The sequence below is a fragment of the Acomys russatus genome, unplaced genomic scaffold, assembly GCF_903995435.1.
Source record: "Acomys russatus unplaced genomic scaffold, mAcoRus1.1, whole genome shotgun sequence".
NCBI classification, from domain to species: domain Eukaryota; kingdom Metazoa; phylum Chordata; class Mammalia; order Rodentia; family Muridae; genus Acomys; species Acomys russatus.
The window spans coordinates 1-25,055 of NW_026131393.1; the positions used below are offsets into that span (position 1 = coordinate 1).

The window sequence follows — 25,055 nt, forward strand, 5'->3', positions numbered from 1 at the left end:
TAGATGCTTTATTCTTGAGAAGACAACTGTGGTACTTAGTGTTTAAGGTAGAAGTGGAGGGAGCAATGTGGGAAGAGGAGGGGCTGCAGCAGGGAGTGGGAGCACTCAGGTGAGGGGCAATAGGAACAAAGTATCTGGTGTCTGAAAGTATCAGAATGAAACTCACTATTTTGTACAAAGAGCATATACTAATTAAAATTAAAAATAGTGTAAAATGAGTTTTATACTTTAATATGAGTTTGGTAGAAATGTCAACAGGATTGACATTAATTACATGTGAAGACATTTTAGGTTGGGAATTCTGCTTTAAAATAAGTTGTGAAAAAAAAAAAAGAAAAAATAATAGTTGTGAAGGGCTAGAGAGATGGCTCAGTGGTTAAGAACACTTGCTGCTCTTAAAGAAGACCTGAGTTCAGTTTCTAGTGCCCACATGGCATCACAGCCATGCATAATTCCAGTTCCCAGGGATCGGCTCTCTTCTGGCCTCCGCAGGAAGTAAGGCTGCTTGTGGTATAATAGGTACAGGAACTCATGCATACACATAAAATAAAACCTTTCTTAAAATTGTGAATATTATTTAGGTGCCTTTTAAATTGTATCCATAAATATTTTTATGATACTTAATTTCAATTTAAAAATTAAATGAAAATTTTAACTTTTATGAATTAGACCAATCACTGAATGCTACTTCTTTAATGATTTTAAAAGGGTTATACTGCAATTAGACGTTTACTGTCTACATTTTGAACAGTTTCTTCTTCTGTTTCTGAGGGGTTTTTTTGTTTGTCGTTGGTTTGTCTTTTTGGAGGGTTTTGTTTTTGTTGTTGTTGTTTTAATTTAAAGTCAGGGTCTCTTTATTATTGTAGGTCTGGTTACCCTAGAACTTGCTGAGTGGATCAGGCTGGTCTCACAAAATCCACTTGCTTTTGCCTCCCACATGCTGTATTAACAGTGTGTACCTCCACACCTGGCCTTTTGGCTTTTTTGGGGGGGGGGTAAGAGGATTCAGAACAAAAATATTTCAGTATTATGTGGAAGTATAACTTCTTCATGGTTCTCTTCGTATTTTATGATGCTGAGAAATAATTCTGCACAAAACAGTTTTATGTCTTACATAGGCTTATTTTAAAGTCACCCACACTGTAGAAAAACATCAGCCTATTAAGTAGACATTGTTCCAAAACCACAAATAGCAATTGTTTTAGCATGATGCATATTAAGTAATCTATGTAAGAGGAACACTTGAGTTTTCTAGGGTGCCTTGAATTAGATGGATTTATTTTACAATTGGTTTTCTGTAGTGTGGTTAATGTCCTTTATACCCTAAAAACTTTTTTTAATGGAATTTCTTTTCCCTCCTTGGTTAGCTTTTTATATATGTTAAGCGAAATTAAGCCAAATACTGAAATACAAATACTTCATGTTTCTCATATTTGAAATCCAGATTTAAGAAAAACAATTGCATAAGGCCTGACGATAGAAAGGGTGGAAGTTATGTGGGAAGAGGAAGGGAACGTTATGGGAGGAGGATGCAACAGGGGTGGGAGCAGTCAGGAGGGGGAATGTGAACAAGGTATCTGATGTATGAAAGAGTCAGAATGAAAGTCACTGTTTTGTACATGAGCATATACTAATTAAAATTAAAAAGAGTGTAAAATGAGTTTTATATATTAAGGATGAACATAATTTGGAAGAAAGGTTTTTACACAGCCACATTTCTATTAAGAAAAGGAACAATACAGAGAGCTTAATATTAACTAGTCAGTGATTCCTAAAGCAATGTATTCTTAGGGTTAACTGTGATGAACAACTATTAAAGGTTTTTCTTAGTGTGGTACTAACTGAGTAGATTCTGAGTGTCAACATTGAAAATGCCCCGTTTTCTTGCTGAATAGAGAGCTGTGTATAATAACTCAGGGTAGTTAAGCATAATTTATAATCAAGTGATTATAATAATTAAATATACAATAATTAAGCCCAGTTAGTGAAAAATCTTCCAGGTAGAAATGGAAGATAAGGAAATTGTTACTGCAGCCTAATTTTCAATTTAAAGCTTGCAAACATTCTGATGGTACAGAATTTTAGTTTTTGTTAGAGAAACTTTCTCTGCTAGACCTTCTAGAAAAATCCTCAAAAGTCTCAGATATGAATGAAGCCAATAACAGTAACAGTTTGCTTTTCTTTTCCTCTTCACAATGGTACTCCAAATCTGGAGAGGTAGAAGAACATGGCAAACTCAGGGTGCTCACTTCACAGTGTAGTGGCTTACGATTGGTTCTGGGTCATCTCCAAAGTAACACAGAGGATATGAATAACTCTACTGAACATTAGCGTTCAGTATACAAAATGGCCATGAATCAGATACTTTACTGCCTTTCTTATTATTGAAAGTGAACTCAACTCCAATAAAGATAATTCGTGTTGAATTACTTACAAATTTATGAAATTGGTAATTCCTAAATATGGCAGGTTTATTATACTCAAGTGATGTTCCTTTTGAAAGTATGCATTCCATGAACCTAATGCTCTGACTTAGTGTAGAGTTATATTTGTGTTATCAGGTTTTTAATTGTCTACAAAGTGAGGCAGATGCGTACTTAAAATGGAGAATGTTGAGAGTAGTTAGGTCTTTTATAGTTTAACATGCATTTAATTTGAGTCAGTTCAGAATTTTGTTAAACTTCACTTCCTGTTTCACAGATATTTAGGGGCCAGAAGTTGTAGATTGCCAATCATCAAAGTGATCATTTATGGTACTGGTCTTAGAGCATATTTTGGAGTAGTGAGGGCAGCTGGGTTGTTAGCTAACTTACAGTTGTTGGATTTTTGGTTTTTGTTTTGGTTTGGGTTTTTGGTTTTTCGAGATAGGGTTTCTCTGTGTAGCCTTGACTGTCCTGGACTCACTTTGTAGATCAGGCTGGCCTCGAATTTCACAACGTCCGCCAGCCTCTGCCTCCGGAGTGCTGGGATATTAAGGCGGGCGCCACTAAGTAAGAGTCTTATAGAATGATAATTTTATTTCAGAAGTGAGCACTAGATTGGCAAAAGCAATTCTCTTATGGCTAAATTTTGTTCATCTCTTCTGCTCAGATTAGTGGAAGTAATAATAGGTCCCTAAAATATTAACTATCATATTTTTGTAAAAAGTAATGAAATTAGAACCTTTTACTGAAATAGAATTTGCCTTTGTTTTAGTTAAGCCAAACCCTCTTCTCAGTAAATCACATGAAACAACATTGATATTCTGATTTTCAAATTCTGAATTTATTAAATTTTCTTAAATTTAGAATATGGATCGTTAAATCTAGACTATTAAATAAACATTGATGTAATGTACTTCAGTGAAATCATCAGGTAACACTGTAAGTGCAATCGTCTTTTACTTAAAAGGTGAGCATAAACAGCAAAGAAGATCCTATCTCTTTGAGAAATCCTGCATCTCCAAGGAAAACAAAAGACAATACCTTATCAGAATTTACTTCTCCTGGCATTTTGCCTGGAATGATATATGAACTGTATTTGTGTGCTATGCAGGTATATTCTTGATACTGATTAACAAAAAATTGCCTAATTTCCTCCCTTTGTCTGTTTTTTTTTCTCCTGCTTCTTAGCATCATTCACGGTTATGTGTTACAATGTGTTATGTGATAAATACGCTACCCGGCAGCTATATGGCTATTGCCCGTCCTGGGCATTAAACTGGGAATACAGGAAAAAGGGAATTATGGAAGAAATTGTTAACTGGGACGCAGATATCATTAGTCTCAGGTAACACTATGGAAATTAAGTGTTGCTTAGCTTAAAGGTGAGCTAAAAATAGTAGAAGATCCTACCTATCAGAGAGAAGCCTGTGTTCAGAGCAAAACTCAAAAAAAAAAAAAATAGTTTCACTCCTTTAAAGGGGGGATAATTTTAATAAAAGTTAGAGATTTCCACAGTGTGACTATATTGCTGTCTGGGAACATGTGCAATTATTTTATCTTTACTATTTTCTGATTTTAATCTTGCCTCTGCTGTTAACACTTCCCCCCAAGAACAATTTATTAGAATTATTGAAAGAGAAAATTGCAGAAAGATTACTAGTCTTTCAGGAATTTAAATTTACTTAGAGTTGAGTTCAGAAGAAAGTGTTTTCTTTAAAAATATTTCTTAAGGTTAAACAATTTTAAAAACTGCACAGTCATAAATTATACCTTACTTTATAAACTATTTCTAAAACTTAGACTTATCTAATTTTTTTTTCTTTTTTCTGGTACATTTATACAGATCTATATTGGTAATTTTTTCTATCTGTTTGGACTTCTCAAAAATCATTTTAAAAATTCACTTCAGTTACCTTTTACATACTTTTTATGGGCCTCAGGAGGTGGACCACTCACAGAAGAAGAGCCCAGTTGTAAAAGTCACATAGCCTTGAGTTGAAGAAGTGGACTTTAGAGTCTTCTATTTAATAGCACTGTATTTACTGAAATTACCTGAGGAAAAATATGTATCTTTGGACATTAAAATTTCTTTTCAGCATTTACCCAATTATTAGTCCACAATGTTTGAATAGATTTTTTTTAGTAATTTTATTAATTTCAAAGCATATTAAATGTTTTTGTTTTGAAATTTTTAAGTTGACAATTATATTAAATTTCTTAGATATAGTCTAGTATCTTAATATATCTGTATAGTATGGTATGGCTAAGTCAGGCTTGTACACATTATCTATCACCTAAAATAGTTGCCATTTCTTAAGGATGCTTTAAAACTATTGTAGTATTTTTATACACTTTCAGTATATCCTGGGAAGGAACCTGAACTTGTTTTTGGGTTTGTTTGTTTGTTTGTTTGTTTGTTTATTTTTGGTTTTGGCTACCTAAAAGGCCTCAGTCTAGCCATTCCTACACAATGAGGTCTTATCCCAAAAAAGAGAACCTACCAAACAAGGAAAACATTTTTAAAAATAAAATAGCTTGGTAGTTGTTGTTTTCTATTTTACATCTTCTGAGACATTAGTAAGTAAAAATCTTTAAAGATTAAATGTTCTTACAAATAGTAAGGAATGGCCAGAATTTGGAGAGAAGGAAGCAAACAGTATTTATAGTAGTAACATGCTGTGCCTTTGTATATGAAATGTAGCTTGAAAGATAAATAAGGATTTAAGAAAGCTTTTCTTTTGTAAAAGCCACAGTATTCTGGAAAATTGAAAATTACAAAGTATGGCCAAGAAAAACATGTGCTCCTGTATGTCAAAGGCAGCCAATGTGCTGAAGCCTCTGAAGCATTTTGTATGCTTTTGTTTTTTTCATTTAATTAACTTATTTATTTTTTAATTTATTTTATTTATTACTTTTTTTGTTTGTTTGTTTTGTTTTGTTTTTGTTTTCGAGACAGGGTTCTCTGTGTAGCGTTGGCTGTCCTGGACTCACTTTGTAGACCAGGCTGGCCTCAAACTCACAGCGATCCGCCTGCCTCTGCCTCCCAAGTGCTGGGATTAAAGGCGTGCGCCACCACCGCCCGGCGCTTCATTTATGTTTGGGTTTTTTTGTTTTTGTTCTTTTAATACAAAGAGAATCTACTATTGGCATATTTTGTTTGTTCACTTAATGCATTTTCATGCTCCTCAAATTCTTAAAATCAGTATATGAATATAATTCCATGAATACAATTTTTATACAGTGGGACAATCACTTAGATTTTTGTTATAAAATCATGTTGTTAAGAGCACGTTCATGGGACTGGAGGGGGCTCAGTGGTTAAGAGCAGTGTCTGTTCTTCCAAAGGACCTGGGTTCAAACTCCCCAGCACCCACTTGGCAGCTCACAACCATCTGTAACTCCAATTCCAGGTGATCTGACACCCTCACACCAATGCCCATTAAATTAAATAAACACACACACACACACACACACATACATACCTACATACATATATGTACCTTCATATGTAAATATCAACACCTCCACATTTGATTATTTCATATAGAAAGGTTTGTTTAAAATAGTCTATGGGTTAAAGAATAAAATCTAACTTAACTATTAAACTAAGAGACTTATGATTGCTATTTCTAAATTTTGAGAAATTGTAGAGTTTTTTTATTATTGTTGAAAGAGTATCTTTCACACTCTTCAGGTTTCATTTCTTTCTTCACAATTGGAAGAGAACAGTTAATGTAATTATTTTTCTCTTTACACGAAAGATTTACTATTTCCTATCACCTAACCTACGACCCATCCATGCTTTAATTACAATGTGGAGGAAGGGAGATATTTTGGAGTGAACCCTAACTTAGGAGTCAAGAGAGCTGAGAGCTACCCCTATTCGTAGGTTCACCAGTACTATGATCATAAGAAAGCCAGGTTTAAAACGCTACACGTGTCAAGAACAGTGCTAATGATAAGATAGCTGGGCAATACGCTACAGGAAGTGCTTTGTCTTAGTCATGCCTACCCACTGCAGAATATTTCTATGTCTTAGTCATTTTCACTCTGTCATGTAGATAAACAATTTTTCTTTCATCTTAGGAAGTGGAACAAAGCAATACTTTACTCTCTTTCTGCCAGCATTGAAGGATCGTGGATACGATGGATTTTTTTCCCCAAAGTCACGTGCCAAAATCATGTCTGAGCAGGAAAGAAAGCATGTGGATGGTTGTGCAATATTCTTCAAAACAGAAAAGTGAGTCAAGAGCTGTATCACGGAGTGTATACTTAATTACTTTTAAGTTTCACACATTGAAGATAGACTTTAGTTTGACTATAAAGAGGTAAAACTAGAAATTGCAAGTGTTGTAGTTTAAAATTGTTTTTCTTAGGCAGCATACTGAAAATGATGATGTTTATTGTATTATTTCTATCTTACTGGCAAATTAGTCTCAGCTGGATGTAGCCAGGCTTTTGGGCTACTTTATTAGATTCTTTTATCTACCACAACATCTCGACCCCAGTTCCTTCCAACCCCCCAAGGCTAGGTAGAGGGAAAAGGGGGCAACTGGCACAAAAATCACACCCTGCTAGACATGACACACGTCCTAGTTAGTAGGTGTGGACAGTCTGAAGCAGCCCCATATCCCACACCTGGCACTAAACAAAACATTCATATAACATGGCAGTTTTTAAAGAATCTAAAATTCTCACTATAGATGGATTTTAAAATACAATATTAAAAATATCATAAAGTAAACTATTGTTTACATGTAAAGTGGAATTAGTACCTTCTAATAGCAATAATTGATGTGGATTTTGTTCTGAGATTTCATTCATATGACCAACCTTTTTATTTTCAGCTAATATTTTATGTATATACTTAAGAACTTATTTACTGAATGCTTATTGTCTGTGCTAGGCATGAAAAATTTCAGATCTCACTAGAAATTCAAACATAGCAGGAAAAGATAGGAACATAGGACAATCAAACATAATACGGTGTAGATAAGAAAGTTGTAGATGTATAGAGAGCATAGGACTTAGGGAGGCAGGGAATTAAAAGATTAACACCACTTAGTGAGAAGTAAATATATAGAACCGTGAGAGAAGTTGAATTTCATGGTTAATACTTGGACTTGACACATTAGCGGGATCCTATACACACGTTTGTGCTATTTTTCTAATATTTTCCTGTTTAATCCCCATTATAACAAAAATCAGGCAGGTTTTTTTTTCTGAGAACACATCTTTTCCATCATAACATACTATTTTATGTGAACAAATCAATGAATTTGAAATATATTTGGCTCACTTCTTATTTATATGTACCCGTTTTTTATCTTTTCCATGAATTTTAATAAACATGATCTCTAAATAATAGTGTAGAGCTCTATAAATAATGGGGAATATACTCAGTTCCTTGTTTTGTTTTTTACAAATTTTATTTTTCTACATTAAAAGTCCTTTCTAATTATTTATGGATTGTCTTGTTTAAATTTTAAAGTGACTTTCAGAAATAAGTAGGTAACCATTTTCTAATTTTTTTTTTTTTTTTTTTTTAAGATAATGAAAACAAGACAGGCAGACAGGTCCCATGAGCAAGGCTACTTGATACTTGAGATCTTCCTTTATAGTTCACACTATCAAAACTTTTATAACAAATACAATTTTTTAGGCTTTTGTTTCAGCTCTGGTATTACTTTTACTTCTTACAAGGTTACCTCATTTAGAAATTTTAGTGCCATTTCAAACTGTCCCCCCCCCCCCCTTTTTTTAAGTATATTGTGATACTCCTTTCTCATTGGCCAGCTGTGTATTGATTTCTTTGACTGCATTTAGTAGTCTGTGATTTTAATTCTTTAAAATGAGGTCTTGATTTGTGGTTCTCATGATAATTTGCTATCAATTAAATGTGGGGCTCAAGAGATGGCACATGTTAAGAGTTCTTTGTGGTGCACACCTTCAATTCCAGCACTCTGGAGGCAGAGGCTGGCAAATCTTTGTTAGTTCAAGACCATCCTGGTCTACATAGTAAGTTCTCGGCCAGTCAAGGCTACATAGAGATACCTTAAAAACAACAACAACAACAAATAAACAATAACAAACAGTTAAATGCTGTACAAACACAGAATAGTGTTTGCCTATTTTTCTTCCATACTTATTTCAAGTCTGTAAGTTTGCCTTTACAAGGTTAGTTTTCTTACATACTAGTGATTGAGGAGATTCAAGGTCATTGCATGCTAAATATAAATTAAGAAATTCTCTGTGGTTTTAAGAGGAATGATAGAGAAAGGAAGATCTGTATAACTTTTGGTACTTTTCCCCCTCTACTTCCTCCTCTTCCTCTTTTTATGTTTCCTTTTTTGTATGAATGTGGGGTGGTTGATGACAGCACACACACCAGTGACCTGTGTGTGGAAGTTACAGTGCAGCTTGTTAGCAGAGTCAGTTTTCTTCATCTGTGCTGCAGATTCGGGGGTTGACCTCAGGTTATCAGGTTATCATGGCCTTTACCCACACAGAACATCTCACTGGCTCATACTAGCTTCTCGGTGGTGTTCTGTGTCCTTTTTACTTATAAATAATTTAAGGGAGAATATATTTCAGTCCTCTTAGTTTAGTTATTCACAGTTGGTATTCAGTGTTGTCTCTCTAGCTTTAGTGTGATCACATGGCAACACAGCAAATTGCTTTTAGACTGCACACTGTTAAGAAATTGCTGCTTCTTTGTAAGCTTGTTTTGGACATGTTCTCCTACACATGAGATTCATCATAATCATCAGCTATATAAGGATTTTTTATGCTGTTACAGCTTTGGTTTTTTTAGTCATTTCAATCTTGATTATGTAGGTTCTTTTTTTATACCCATTTGAGCTGCTTAAATTTTTCAAAAAGGCAAACATACAGAAAAATTCTTATATGATAAAATAGTATCAGGAATGATGCTTATAAAACAGAGTACACCAACCAGGATATAAATGCCAGATGAATTTTAAATACTGAATAAAATGACAGCCTTAAGATTTTTACACATTACCAAAGATTGTTAGTTTGAATTAATAGCTGGAAACTATAAACCAATGCATGTTAGTCAAAAGAAAAATTCCAATAGTATAGAGAAAGAATGCTTTATTTCAAAATTTCCTGTATGGCATTCTGTGCAACAGAAAATAGAAGCCACATGGAACATACTTGATACATGGTGGATAGGGAAGAACGTAAGTGACTGTGTTAAATTAGTGTTGGTAGGTTGTAAAACGGTTTGTGTGTGTGTGTTTATTTATTTATTTATTTGTTTATTTATAGACTAACCAGTAATCTTAGCACTCTGGGAGGCAGAGGCAGGCAGATCTCTGTGAATTTGAAGCTAGGCTGGCCAACTAAATGAGTCCAGGACAGCCACAGCTACAAAGAGAAACCTTGTTTCAAAAACTAAAAAGTTGAATATTTAGAGACAGTTTCACTATGTAGCATTGGCTGACTTGGAACTGGCTATGTAGACCAGGCTAGCTTTGAACTTATACCCACCTATTTTTTCCTCCCAAGAGCTGGGATTAAAGATGTGAGCCACTACACCTGCTTCTTATTTTTATCTATGTATATGTACATACATATACATACATGCCATGTATATGTGGGTGCCTGTGGAGGCCAGAGGGAGTGTCAGATTCGTGAAGCTAGAGTTTACGTTGATTGTGTTATATACCTGCTGTGTATGCTAGGACCCCATCTCTGTTCTTTAGAAGAGCAGCAAAGTGTTCTTACCTATAATCTACTTAGGGCCCTGTTGTAGATCCAATACCATTCCATGCGTTGCTGTTTTCTTCTTCTTCTTCTTCTTCTTCCTCCTCCTCCTCCTCCTCTTCCTCCTCTTCCTCCTCCTCTTCCTCTTCTACCTCCTTTCCCTCCTCTTCCTCCACCATCCTACCTCCTCTTCCTCCTCCTCTACCTCCTCCTTCTCCTCCTCCTCCTCTACCTCCTCTTCTTCCTCCTCCTCCACCTCCTCTACCTCCTCTACCTCCTCCTCCCTAATTTTGTTCCACCAAGCTATTTGTTATCTTGGTATTTTCCCCTTCTTTCACTGAAATGCTCTTAACTTCATTCTTCACATAGGTAGTCATTTCAGCTTAAGGACCACCTCTTTACCAGTGCAGGGTGAAATCTGCTTTCTTTAAGGACTCTGGGTTTGAAATAGGTCACATGACCAGACACTTTACACATTACACATTCTAAGCGCATCTGAGGCATTGAGGAATTGGAACAAGAATTTGGTGGAAAGACTACCATTTCTTCTAGCATGCTATACTGCAGCAATGTAAGCTTTTTAGTCAGTATTTTTTGAAAGGATGTGTGGCTTAATTTTCATGGCTAGAAAGAATCTAAGGTGGTAGAGAGATTGTTATGAAAACAAAAAATGTCTTTTAACTTTTAATGAAAAATATCATGTTAAACCATGTGTGGTGGTTTGTGCCCTAATCTCATTACTAAGAATCAAAGACAGGAAAAGAGAATTTGCTGCAAGTTCAAGGCCAGTCAGGGATTCCCGCTTACCCCAAAGTACTATTTTGGTTCTCTGTAAATATTTTTAAAAACTAATAATAAAATTGGGTAAATGATGTTAAGTAGTATCTTACTTTGGTTTCTAATACTCTGATAAAGACTATGGCCAAAAGTAACTTGGAGCAAAACTTTAGTTGGTCACCAAGGAAAATCAGGGCAGTAAACTGGAGACAGGAACTAAAGCGGAAGCCATGGAGGAAACAGTGCTTCCTGTTTGCCATATGTGCCTTACCCAGTCTGCTTTATTAGACTACACAGTGCCACCTGTCCAAGAGTGAGCTGTGCTCTCTCACAGCAGCTTCCTATAGGCAATCTGATAGAGGCTTGGGTTGTTGTTGGTGGTGGTGGTGGTGGTGGTGGTTTGTTGGTTTGTTTTAATTGAGGTTTCTCTTCCCAGATAACTCTTGTCTCAAGCTGAAAACCAATACAGATGGCTTGACCAAGTTTGCAGCTCTTAAATATTAGCATTTTATTATATCCTATAATTTTCCATCATCACAGAGACCCCATTTCTTCTTGTAATACAATCTATTTCTTTGGGTACTTACACCTAACTACAGTCCTTCTGTAAAACCTAGTTTTTAAAAGTGATAATTTTTAGCTACTAAAAGGATGCATTCCTTCATTTCCTTGATATGTTATAAAAACAAATCTGCAAATAGGGCAAATAGACTTTTTTCTTTCTCTTTTAGGTTGTTCACTCAGTTAAGATTGTATGTACCTTTAAATTTTAATTGTCAGGAAATCTGTATAGTAGCTTAAGTAAATGACTTTTCACACACCAACATCCAGTTTAGAAATAGATAGAATTGGCTCAGCTGCTACTCAGTCTTTAGAATATTGGCTCTTACCCATCTGCTTGGTTCACACTTGTTTATTAGTCCTGTAGGTGCTAGCTAGAGAGGAAAAAGATATAAAAAGGATGAAGGAGATAGATATTTCATCTTTACTAGATAGGGCCCCCATAACCATAGCCAGAATGTCACATGACCATCTGTACCTAGAAAATTTCAGAGATTATCAGTAGTGTCTGTACTCTGCCCCTCCACTTTCAATGTCTTAGCATGACAGTGTTATCTACCTAAGTCATTTGAACATGTGTGCCTTTTAGATTTACATTGGTGCAGAAGCATACTGTGGAATTCAATCAGGTAGCAATGGCGAATTCAGATGGATCCGAAGCAATGCTGAATAGAGTGATGACAAAAGATAATATTGGTGTTGCTGTGGTATTAGAGGTCCACAAGGAACTCTTTGGAACAGGTGAGTGCAATCTATATTATATTAAAAATAAACACCATTCCAGATTTCCTAAGAAAAGAGAATCTTACTGTTCTTTACAAGGTTATTCTCTTGTTTTATGAGAGCTGTTAAAGGAGATGGACAAGAAAATAGTGCTAATTATATATTATATATTTCTTGTGATTTCATGATATACCCTATGGTTTCTATCAGCATTTTTACATAAGAGGTAGCATATGCCCTTTTAACATACTATAATTGAAAAGTTCTTCAAAGTAGGCTATGTTTTGGTTAGGCTCAGTTAGCAATTACAGTGACTTAGTCCTCTCTTGTGAACCTTTTGGTTTTTATGGTTAAATAGTTGCCAGGTTTTCTTTAATTTCTTTATTAAATCTTAAGTCTTTGTCCGGGTGAGAATGACATCTTTTATCTATGTGATACTTTTCAGGGTTTTCAGATTATTTATAGCTTCCCAGAGAGTCAGGAAACTCATTGTGTTACTTGGCATTATCAAGGTCTTTTGTTGGCCTCTCTGCTGCTGACTTGGAGCACTCTGTTACTTATTAATGTCTCCAGCAAGAATAAGGTGGTAGGGCCACATCAGTGCATTTCTCTTTCTCTGCTTCCTATGGAAGAAAAGCTGCCTTGAGTACTAGTTTAAATTATTTAGACTATACATAGTGTCAGATTTCTTCTTCTACAGTTCTTCAGTTTATCAGTAAACAGTCCATCTTCAGTGTGAGATTTGTGTGTTACTTCTTTTTTAGCCTTTTCATTTTTAAATGTCTTTTCCCATCACATTGTTCTTCTGATGTGTTTTGTTTTGCTTTTATAATAATACCCTCTTTTGAAGTTTTTACCCCTTTTTAATTTACAGAAGAGTAATTCTAATTATATTGTATACATCTCTACTTTGTAAAAATATGTACCTTTCCTTGTAGAAGGAAAATTTAGTGGGTAGGAGAAACTGGCTTTTTTGAGGACACATTTTTAGTATTTAATTATAGTGAGCATTCATTTATAGCCAGAAGTAACACTAAAACTTCTAGGAAGAAGAGACAGCTTCAAAAAATTTTTTAAATATTTCTTCAGTTCCTATAGCAGATTACTTTGGTAACTTATTTTCTCAACACTGAGAAAAGTTACAGTTTGATATGATTAGAAGGAAATGTAATTTTACTTAAATATCAGACTTAGAAATTGGGCCTTTTTCTTTAGAGTTCATATTTCAGTAGAAAATTTTAAGGTATTTTTATGGAAATTTCAATAGAAAACAGCTTTGAATGTTTCACTGATACTTCAATAGCTCTAACTCTAAAGTACATAAACTTAAAAAACTGAGGAATTCTTATCCAGTCACACTCTATCAATTTCTTTATATAAATCCAAACATCTAGAATATATGTATGTAAGTTTATGTTAAAGTGGCATTGTACCATAATATTGAATTTTATGCCTTGAACTTCATTTCTTGCCACTTGCAAGACTTATCCATCTTGCATTTCCGCAAGCTTAATAGTGAAAGGTCAGTAGCAGAAATCAGTAACATTATATGAACCTGTGGAAAATGAAATAAACAAATTTGCTACCCAAATAAATTATCAAATAAAGTTAATTTTAAAATGAAATGGTGAGACTTAATAGATTTTTTTTGCAGGTTGTCTTTCTGCCACTGCCTGTTTGTTTATATTTGTATTCATTACCATGTCCACCATTTGGAAATATTATGTTAATTTTATTTTTAACAGAATTTTATGGGAAAAGTAATTTCAATTATTTTTCAATTATGAGGAATTATTTTATTTCTCATAATATAAGCTAGTCTATGAATATCTTTTTCCAAGTTAATTTAAGTATCAAAATATTAAGTGGCTACCTAGCCTGAGTCCATAAAAAGTAATTAGAAATAAAACCAGGTCTAAAAGTAACATATCCAGACTCTTGAAAGCATACAGTCTAATTTTTGTTTCAAGGTGAATGTCTGCATATATGTCCTCTGTGTGATGACTGTACTCGTGCAGGCCAAAAGGGTGCTGGATCCCCTGGAGTGGAGCTGCAGGCAGTTGACTACTGCTCCTGATCCTCTTCAAGAGCAGCAAGTGTTCTTGACTGCTGAGCCATCTATCCAGTCCCACAGTTTTCATTTTAAAATTAATTTTATTTGGGAATTTACTTGGATAGCGAATTTGTTTTGTATTTTATTTTCTGTAGGTTCATACAATTGGTTAATTCAACTGGAAACATCTCTTACTAGATTATTATGCTCATTAAATAAGAGTCACTTAAAAGTACTTGCTTGGTGCTGGAGAGATGCTTAGCAGTTGAGAGTATACATTGTTTTCCCAGAGGACTAGAAATTGATTCTCAGCACCTACATTGGGTGGCTCACAGCCACCTTTAACTTAGCTTCAGCTCTCTTCTTGGCCTCTGGGGACACTGCACTCATACACAGACCCCATACACACACACACACACACACACACACACACGCACGCACGCACGCACGCACGCACGCACGCTCTCTCTCTCTCTCACTCCCTCCCTCCTCCTCCCATCTTCCTCCCTACCCCTCTTTCTGTCTCGAGAGCACATGCACACACATGCTGTTTAAAATGAAAATAAATAACTGCTTGCTTAAACTAAGAATATAGCACATGAAAAGTACTGTAACCCAAATACTGATATACACAAAATAATTTCTATCTTAAGCATATATAGCAAAAATCAGCAAAGCTATCTATAATGGTCTAGATACTAAATACTTTTGGCTCTATGGGACACATAAAGTCTGTTTAAAAATGTGAAACTGTCCTTAGCTCACAAAGGCTGTAATGGAAATATGTAGTAGACCAAATTTTGCCCATAAGCTACCATTTGTCAGTATGATGGAGATGGGAGGTGAATAACTAATAAATCGTGGTTTTCAGAATTACCCTTTAGCGCCTCAGATAAGTTTGAGATTAAAATCAGTATAAATATACATAGAAAAGAGTAATGAAGTAGCTATGGATCTTTTTCAGAAAATTTTAAGGTACTTTTTAAGAAACATAAGCATAACTTTCTTCATCTTTTTTATGCTGTTTAAATTTAGGTATGAAGCCTATTCATGCTGCAGACAAACAACTGCTTATAGTGGCAAATGCCCACATGCATTGGGACCCAGAGTATTCTGATGTGAAACTTATTCAGACCATGATGTTTGTCTCAGAGGTTAAAAACATTTTGGAGAAAGCCTCAAGTAGGCCTGGCAGCCCAACTGCAGATCCCAATTCCATCCCGCTGGTGCTATGTGCAGATCTTAACTCATTGCCAGATTCAGGTATTTGAATCATTTTTTTCCTTGCTTTCACTTTCACTTTTAGTCTTGATTGAAAGGCCACCTAGTCCCTAGCAGAGCTTTCTCTTCTAAATCAAGAAACATATCAGTTGGAATTGATGACTAATTGAAAAGGCTTAATAAGGAAACTGTTTCCAAAGGAGTGTTCAGGCTTAAGTAAAGCAAGCAATGAATGCTTTTGTACTCTAACTGCTCCTAGTCTCAACTGGGAAAATGGGAGCTGTCATCAGAACTTGGAAGTACAGTTACAGGAGAGGGCCAGTAATTGAAATGATGGCTTGGAATTGAATGATACAACCAGAGCCTGCCAAATTATAATAAGACAGGAGCTGGAGGAAGAGACACACCTCCCCCCACCCTCCACGCTCTTGTCTTTTGATCTGCCAGGGCTGTCCTTTAACCAAGTTTGCCTAGAACCTATAGAACTAGGAAAAGGTTTCATCGATGCAAGATCAACCTCAGGCACAGAATTCAGCAAAGAAGGGCGTTCTTTCTTGAATATTCATCACAGATAGCTGTCTCATTTAATAATCTTGGCAAGTTTTCAGTGATCTTTTCTTACTAGTAGGTATAGAATGATCAAAATTCCAGCCAGGCTTTGTATTACACCACTGGACTACTTTATGCCTAAATTTCATCTTTGTGAAACTTAGTTCTCCATTTTAGATCCTGAATTTTCAAATGCAAAATAAGAGTCTGTACTATTAGCAAAAACATTCTGAATATTATATGTTTTTATTAAGCTGTTTAATCCCCACCCCCACTAGGGACCAAACCCAAGCTTATTACATGTTAGGCACATGTTCTACCATTAAATTATGTCCCTAGCAGTTTTTAGACTAGTCAAAATAATCACTCAGTAGCAAATATAAAATAACTTGAATGCTTATGCTTAGAATTTCTAAATAGTCACCAAGCTTAGAAAATAGCTTGTTCATAGTAAGTAAATGCTGAAATATTTGCAAGTCTTTGCTTTTGACCCCTAGACCAATTGAGCTCCTTTCCTTCCTCTGCCTCTCCCAGCCTGCCTTGTGTATGTGCATGTATACATGGTGTATGTGTGTGCTCACACAACTTACCATAAGTCAACCTTGGGTGTTCCTCAGGTGCCATCCTCCTTGTTTGTGAGACTGGGCCCCTGTTGGCCAACGGATCACCCAGTAGGTTAGGTTGACCTGCCAGTGCTGGTATACAAGAGCTGCCTACCACACTCAGCTCTTTTTTTCATGGATTCTGAAGCTTGAACTCAGCCTCTCCTAGGCTTGCATGGCAGGCACTTTACTGACTGAGCTGTCTCCCCAGCCCACATTTGTTTCTTAGTCCTTTACAAAAAATAGTTATTTTAATTTCTTTAAAAGTGCAAGTTTTTCTTGTGTTATTTCATATGATTTCCTGAAATCATTTATAGTAGCTATTAGTATAATTGTTATCATAACATAGTTCACTGGCTCAAATCAGATTGTAAGGGTTGGACCTTGATTCTGCTTCTTAGCAGCTATATATGGTATTCAGTATGAATAAGGAGATAAGCATTTATTGACCTTATTAAAATTGTTTGTTAGCCTAGCATATCATAAATGCTAGATAATTGTCAGTTCATTTTGAATTAGTCACAACACTGACAATCATTTTACATCATCATATTCTGGTATCATTCTTAATCACCAATAGATGAACTTAATATAATTGGTAACTAAGTATAAACGGGAAAAAGACTTTTGTGTCTGCTAATTTGATGGAAACTTTTTTTTAAGATTTATTTGTTTATTTTTATGTATATGAATGCTCTAACTGCATGTACACCTGCAGGCCAGAAGAGAACATCAGATCACATTACAGATGGTTGTGAGCCACCATATGGTTGCTGGGAACTGAACTCAGGACCTCTGGAAGAGCAGTTAGTGCTCTTAACCTCTGAGCCATCTCTCCAACCCCAGTGGAAACTTTTTAAGTTGCCACCCTTTTCAACTTTTTAGACACATCTAATACTTTTGTTCTCTGGCATATAATGTTACTTATATATAAAGTGTTCTTCATAGGTGTCAGACCTGAGACTCATACTAACTCAAAGTATGTGAGGGGCTAGAGAGAGAGCTCAGTGCACTGTCAGTTCTCCCAGAAGTCTGTGGTTTGATGCCTAGCACCCACATGGTGGCTTACAACCAGCAGTAATTCCAGGGAACCTGACACCCTCTTCTGACCTCTAGAAGTACAAGGCATGTGTGTGGTATGCAGACTTGCAACCAAAACACTCATATAAGTAAAATAGTAAAATAATAATAATGATAAATAAGCTGGGTTTGGTGGTACACATCTTTAATCCCAGCACTCCGGGAGGCAGAGGCAGGTAGATTGCTGTGAGTTCGAGGCCAGCCTGGTCAACCATGTGAGTCCAGGACAGCCACAGCTACATAGAGAAACCCTGTCAAAAATGAATAAATAAATAAATAAAATTTTAAAAATAATGATTTTTCTAAGCTAACCCTGGACATTGAATTGTTGATAAAAATAATTTGTTTTTATTGTAAGTGATTTTTTTTATTATAAGTGTTTTGGGGAAGGGATTGACAGAGGGTTTCTCTGTGTAGCCTTGGCTGCCCTGGACTTGCTTTGTAGACCAGGCTGGCCTTGAACTCACAGCAGTTGGCCTGCCTCTGCCTCCCAAGTGCTAGGATTAAAGGCGTGTACCACCACACCTGGCTATAAGTGTTCTATATATATACACCCTAATGTTATTGATTGACTACTGTGCCTACTGCTAAAGAAATAGTGGTTTAGAGTAATATTACCAAGGTAATAAAGACCTTTCTAGTTAAGTCATCTGAACCTAAAGAACCACTAAGATTGACGGTATTCCTAGGTGATCCTGATACTATGTTCTGAAACACCAGCAACAAAAACACTTTTAAAATTTGTTTTGTTTTGTTTCTGAGACAGAACCTCATTATGCAGCCCTGGCTTGCCTGGATCTTCCTGTATAGACGAAGCTGGCTTGGAACTCAGAGAAATGAGCTTACATTTCTGCTTCTTGAGTACTAGGATTAAAGACATGTACCACCAAGCCCAGCTGAGGGTTTTCTAGGACTTAACGAAAGCTCTCTAATCCTGGGGTGTCTGTACAGTAAGGTTTAGTGATACAGCTTTGCACTAAATAATAACAGGTAGTATTCCTTTCTTCATTGTGCTAGGTGTTGTGGAATATTTAAGCAATGGAGGAGTAGCTGACAACCATAAAGACTTCAAGGAACTAAGGTACAATGAGTGTCTTATGAACTTCAGCTGTAGTGGAAAGAATGGAAGCTCAGAAGGGAGAATCACACATGGCTTCCAACTTAAGAGCGCCTATGAAAATAACTTGATGCCTTATACTAATTACACCTTTGATTTCAAAGTAAGTAGCAGTCTTTGGACTGGCATATGAACTGTTTCAAATAAAAGCATGTCAAAAATAAACCCTTATAACTAGGAGTTTGCAGGTCAGCCAGGTGTGGTGGCACACACCTGTAATCCCAGCACTCAGGGAGGCAGAGACAGAGATCTCTGTGAGTTAGAGGCTAGCCTGGTCTACAGAGTCCAGGGCAGCCAAAGCTACACAGAGAGACTTCTCAAAACAAAGAAAGAGTTTGCAGGGCTCTGGCCTCTGCCAGCACTAGGCACACAAATGTTCCACTGACATATATGCTAGTAAAATACACACACACACACACACACACACACACACACACACACACACACACACACATATAAATAAAATAAAAGAACAAACAAAAAATTCAAGTCTCAAAATGTCTGGTTTAAATATACAGCTAAAGGAGGGCTGGAAAGATGGCTTAAGGGCTAAGAGCACTGTCTGCTCTTCCTGAGGTCCTGAGTTCAATTTTCAGAAACCACATGGTGGCTCACATCCATCTATACTGGGATCTGATGTCCTCTTCTGGCATGTAGGTGGACATGCAAATGGAGTACTTTATACATAATAATAAATAAATATTTTAAAAATTATACACACACACATACATACAAAAAACTAAATAAGAATTTTGTTAGGCTTGTGGTTATTGATGTCATTTACATTCTTTTTAAGTTTTATTTGTTCACATTTCAGATGTTAGTGATAATAACCAATATTTCCTAGTTTTTTACTATGTGTTAGGCACTGTTGAAAGCACTTGGGTATATATTAGTATAGTTAATCTATATTAATTAATTCTCTTAACCTACACAGATACCAAGGCAACAATAAAAGCTAATTACTGAACACTTGGGTAACTTTTATTACAGTCCTTCTAGGGAATGACTTGCAAATATAGTACATACTTCATCAAATATATTAATTAAGCAAAAGATCAGTTTGTCTATTTGTAGCTCTTTTCTTTACCTCTGTTTGACTTTCTGTCATTTCCAGAATGAATTGTATGTCTTATTCTACACATATATTTATGTATGTGTAGAAATGAGTATTTTAAACTAAGCAAATTAGGACAGTTAACTGTATAGTATTTTGATTGTATTTTATATTTTACTAAACCAAGAAAGTCTGTTCTATAGGTGCCTAGACATAAACTTGTGTGTTTAGCTTTATTTATATAGATATAGACAGAGTCTTATATATATGTATATATGTATATATATCTTTATAATTTATGTACAAATGTAAAGCTTTATGATTTGGTAGGATGCTGTGTTTCTCCATTGAGCCACCTTTAGTCATGTAATAACTTATCAAAGATTAGAGCCTTGTTGAATCTACAGTCAGGATAAAAGGTACCAGGATAACAAGTTTCTTCGTTATTTAGCTTTTCTAAATTAAGGATTGTTCTTTTTATGGAGTTTTTCTCTTTTTCTAAACATAGTTTTTCTTTCCCCTCCCTGTTGTCCCTAATTTCTTCCCAGGGTGTGATTGACTACATTTTCTATTCCAAGACTCATATGAACGTGCTTGGTGTCCTGGGGCCTTTAGATCCTCAATGGCTGGTTGAGAACAGCATCACTGGGTGTCCACACCCTCACATCCCTTCAGACCACTTCTCACTGTTAACACAACTTGAACTCCACCCTCCACTCCTGCCTCTTGTCAATGGTGTTCACTTGCCTAATCGGAGGTAGTGGAGTACAGCCCCGCAGAGTCGGGGATCTGCCGCTATGGACCTGTACAGTTGTAAATCAAAGTATGTAGGAGTGAAGTATGGCCGTCCTTAAGCTGCTTCTTCAGGTTCCTTTCACTATGTGTTTGCTATAAGACTTTGTGTATTTTTGTGCATACTGATATCATTTGGCACTAGGGCTGGAACCAAAGTATTACTGTCTGTCTCTTATCTATCCAAAAGTTTAATATACTTTAAAATTGGATTTCTTTTCCTATCATATTAGGAACCAACATTCACAACTGATAAATCACTAATTTGAGGCCCAGCACCAGTGTTGCTCTCTAAAAACAAATACATTCTTTTAAATGTTTTCAAATACGCCAATCATTTTTGTAAAAGGTGATTTTTACAAACTCCAAATACAAGATTTTCAGTTGAATGATGGCATGCCTTATAGGAAAAACGTTCGAGTTTTCTGTTTTCCTTCATAATAAGCTGATTTTTGGCTCCCAAGTCATTTGCACATTAACAAAGCACTTAAATTTGCTTGATTTGTACATTAAATATAATATAGCCACTAGTCATAACAAGATAGTTTGAGAAATGAAAGATAATTGCACAACATGCTTTAAAAATCAAGCATAATATGTGACAGTTTGTTGGCCAAATATTGGTTGGTTTTTTTGTTTGTTTGTTTGTTTTGAGGAATCACTTTTTTTTTTTAATCTGCTTTTAGTTGTAATATTTTTAGAAGTATTAACTCTAATCTGTCTCTCCAGTTCATTTGTAAGGAAATAGCAGATAGTACTGCCATACATCTTGAAACTAGAATTTGGTATTTTTAGGGTGCCCACAAACTTAGTGTCTGGTATTTTTCATTTTCCTTGTTCGCTCTTCTTTTCTGTCTGGTTGTACTGGGGGAAAAAAAAAACATGATTTATATCATCTTTACTACAGTTTAATGTTTAAAGAAAATTGCTGAATGAAAAGCCCCTGGTCAAAGTTTAAAAAAGGGAAAGCCATATAATATTACACATGTTTTCCAAAATAAAATGGCTGTTTGTTTTTTGTTTTGTTTTAAGGTAATAGTAGAGAAGATTTTGAAGAGAGGACAGATTTGGGGAAGTAGTTCAAAACCTTAAATCATTTTCTCTGACTCTAGCTGCCAAATGGCCATCATATGCTTTTAATCTTTGTTGCCATACTGTCTAGATTTGAATTAAGCTATTGTTTTATTCCCAAAGTTTGATGCCTCTAGATGTATTGGAAGCACCACCACCCCTTATTGTTGTTGGCCAGGAGGGGCCACTTAAAAGTCTCACTTAAGAGGCAGAGAGCATAAATACCATTTTGTGGGGGAAAAAATTAGTTGGCTGCTTGATGATAATTATGGCACAGTAACATTGGAAAAGGTTGTGTCTGTGTTTTTAAGTTTTTCTTTATTCTGCTTTTTTGCTGCTATAAGAGTTTTCTGAAATTTATATTTTAAACTTTTCATGCACTTTACTGTTTCTAGTATCAAAATGTGATATTTTTAATAAACAAGAAATTTTCCATTATGTGATGAAATTTTAAAAGAAAATAGCCTATATTTGTGTCTCACTAATATATAAAAAGTGCAAGTCAAATTTAAATTATTTAATTAGTTTTAAATATATACAAATTGTCTCCTCTTTCAAACCTGACATCTTAGGCTGTTTTATTAGTCTTAAATGATACATTGTCTGTGGTCATTTTATACTAATTTCTTCGATAGTTTACTGATCAGGCTATATGAAATAATATTTCCCCCAAGGGTAATTGTAGTGGGATGAGGGTAGTGGGATGATTGTAATACCACACAGGATTGCATCCAGAAGAGGTCTGTAAAGCTTAAACTCCCCTTTAAAAGTGCCTAGTGACAGAGGCGTTGTCATCTATTGTAATTGGAATGTCACTGTAGTTCAGCAAAGTTTGATGTAAATAAAATATTATTTTAAAAAGTTAAATTACCTGAATAAACAAGCAAGCAAAAGAAACCCTTGATGACAGATTTTCCTCAGTGTTCAGGTATCCCTTCTTATATACCTCAAGCATCCATCATCTAGCCATGCAATTTGATTACCTGAAGCATAGTACTGGAAAGTAGAATAGCATGAAAAACTTAATTTTGTGGACATTACCTTTTTCTGTAATCAGCTATTGTATGTTTAGTTTTAGAGCTTTTGTTTCGGGTGGGTTTTCTGCTCTGGAGGTATATGCACTAACAGAACATTCTTCTTCTTTCATAGACGCATGTTAATTAGCAATGTGAGCAATATTTCCTACCATACTTCACTCCCGATATTTTTTGAGATGTTTGTATAAAATGAAATTTAAAGTTCACTTATGATTGTATATGAACCACAGAGGAGCCCATTTATTAATACAAATCTTTTTTAATAGTTAAATGTAGAGGGGAAAATAAAAAAAATTGGGAAACATTGTAAACAGCTTAAGTTTATTTTGTGTATGGCCGAGGCACTCTGTTGCAGGAAGGTGTGCAGTTGGGTCTCTCTGCTTCCAAGTGCACTCTTCCAAACCACTCCTTGTCCTGTGTAGTTTAATGTGGTTTCCGTAAATGTTGGTAGTAGCTCTGTTGAAGTAGGTGATTGTGTTTTGTTTTGGGTGGCACACACCTAGGGCATGGTATCTTAAATTTCATGTGCACGGTTTCCCTTTAGCCTCTTGCCCAAATTTCACACACTGTTTCCCCTTTGTTCCCTTTGTAAAAGGAGTGGTATCTTGTTTTGAGCTGCCAGTTCAGATGATCAGAAATGCTGCTCTCCTCAGCATTGTTTTGTGAAATGCATGCCATTTGGAACTTTGGCAGTGAGAAGCCCAAAGGACAAGGTGAATGACGTGGTATATTCAATGAAAGTGAAATATATATGCTCATATACGTTCTAGCTCTCAGAATAAGTTAATAAGCTTTATGTCACTGGGCTACTGCATATTTTATCTGATAAAAGAAAACGGGCATTTTAGATTGTGCTATGTATTTTTTTAAATGTTAAATATGATTTCTAGTAATTGTCTTAAGAACTGGAGTGTTAAGTTTATTAAAATGGTGTTGTTTGAAGAAGAGGAAACTGCACTGTTTGCCATTGTAAGTCATACAAGTGCATGTCACATCACCCACTGTCAAGCATCAGCATCCTCCTCATAGCTTTACACACTTTGATGGGGAATATTGCAGCATCCTCAGGACTGACATCTGGAAAAGGCTCAAATCACTTACTGCTCCTTGCTTGTTGACTTTGTTTTACAATATTGTGCCTGGTGTCAACTTTTAAGCAACAGCACTGCCTAAAAGCAAGCAGAGAACAGAATCCCAGCACCATTCTATAGGCAACTTTTTAGAATTCAGATACAGTAAATCTGTTCAAGATTTATGATGTTTTATGTAAAAAACAATTTTGTACAACATAGCTGAATATTTTTGTTTGATTTATTTGATGTAAGGCGTGTGAACATTCATTTGAATATCACATGTTAAAGTCAGGTATGGCACAATGGGTTCTGAGACCAGCTTCCTCACCCCCTCCCATTTGCCTTGTTCCAATCTTTTTCTTTTCAAATTATGTTTCTGGTATCCATAGGCAGATATTTAATTTTATTAATAAGCATCCTGTGTGAATGTATTTTAAAAGCCACTATGTTTTAGTGTTATAATTTGTAGAAATATGAAACTTATCCCCCCCCCTTTTTTTTTTTTTTTCGTCTTAAAGTCATAAATCACTGAGAAGGGAGAAAGTTGAAAACTATCCAAGACTCATATCACTTGAATCTGTGGCAGATTATGTTAAAATTGAGGGCGTGGCGATTAAAGCTAGAACGTGGACAAAATTGTGCTTCATTTAAAAATTCTGACTCCTGAGTATATCTTGTCAGTAAGTGAAATCCTAAGTCCAAATTATATTTCCAAGAATTCATGAAAATCACAATACCACCTGTATATCGAATAGCAAATAGCATAGGGAAGGGAAAGCACAGAGGAAAAACAGGCTGAGTGTGTTCTTTGAAGGAGCCGGGAGCATAGAACTTTATTTCCAGTCCAAGGCTAGATTTCCTCGTATTAAAAGTTTACTTCATCCTAATACTGATTTAAAATTTCATCTTTTATATTCTGAGTTGCTGAAGTATTTTAATAGTTTCGCAAAGTATACTAACTGGCTTGTGGCTTCAGTCACAGAAAACATAAATTGTATTACAGTAGTGGTCCTGTAGCAAACAAAAACTCTGTCACATGTTCGAAGTAACACATGTTTTGACTGAAATGTGAGCTGTAATGTTTGTAAGGTTTTTTTTTTCTTACCCCGTCCCCCCATAAAACCCAAAGTAACACCTTTCTAATGTGTTAAAGATTTGTTTACCAACTTTCCGTTTGGTTTGTATCAT

General features: G+C 35.5%; 1 protein-coding gene across 1 annotated transcript; it reads left to right on the forward strand.

Moving 5' to 3' along the window:
* Positions 1 to 3,611: 3,611 nt before the first annotated feature.
* On the forward strand, positions 3,612 to 22,142 carry LOC127186151 (CCR4-NOT transcription complex subunit 6-like; the record flags this gene model as incomplete). Its single annotated transcript, XM_051142631.1, has 7 exons — positions 3,612 to 3,768; positions 5,042 to 5,079; positions 6,510 to 6,663; positions 12,082 to 12,233; positions 15,304 to 15,531; positions 18,738 to 18,940; positions 20,443 to 22,142. Coding segments are annotated over 7 exons (1,145 nt in total), but the record flags the coding sequence as incomplete, so codon positions are not given.
* Positions 22,143 to 25,055: the final 2,913 nt, after the last annotated feature.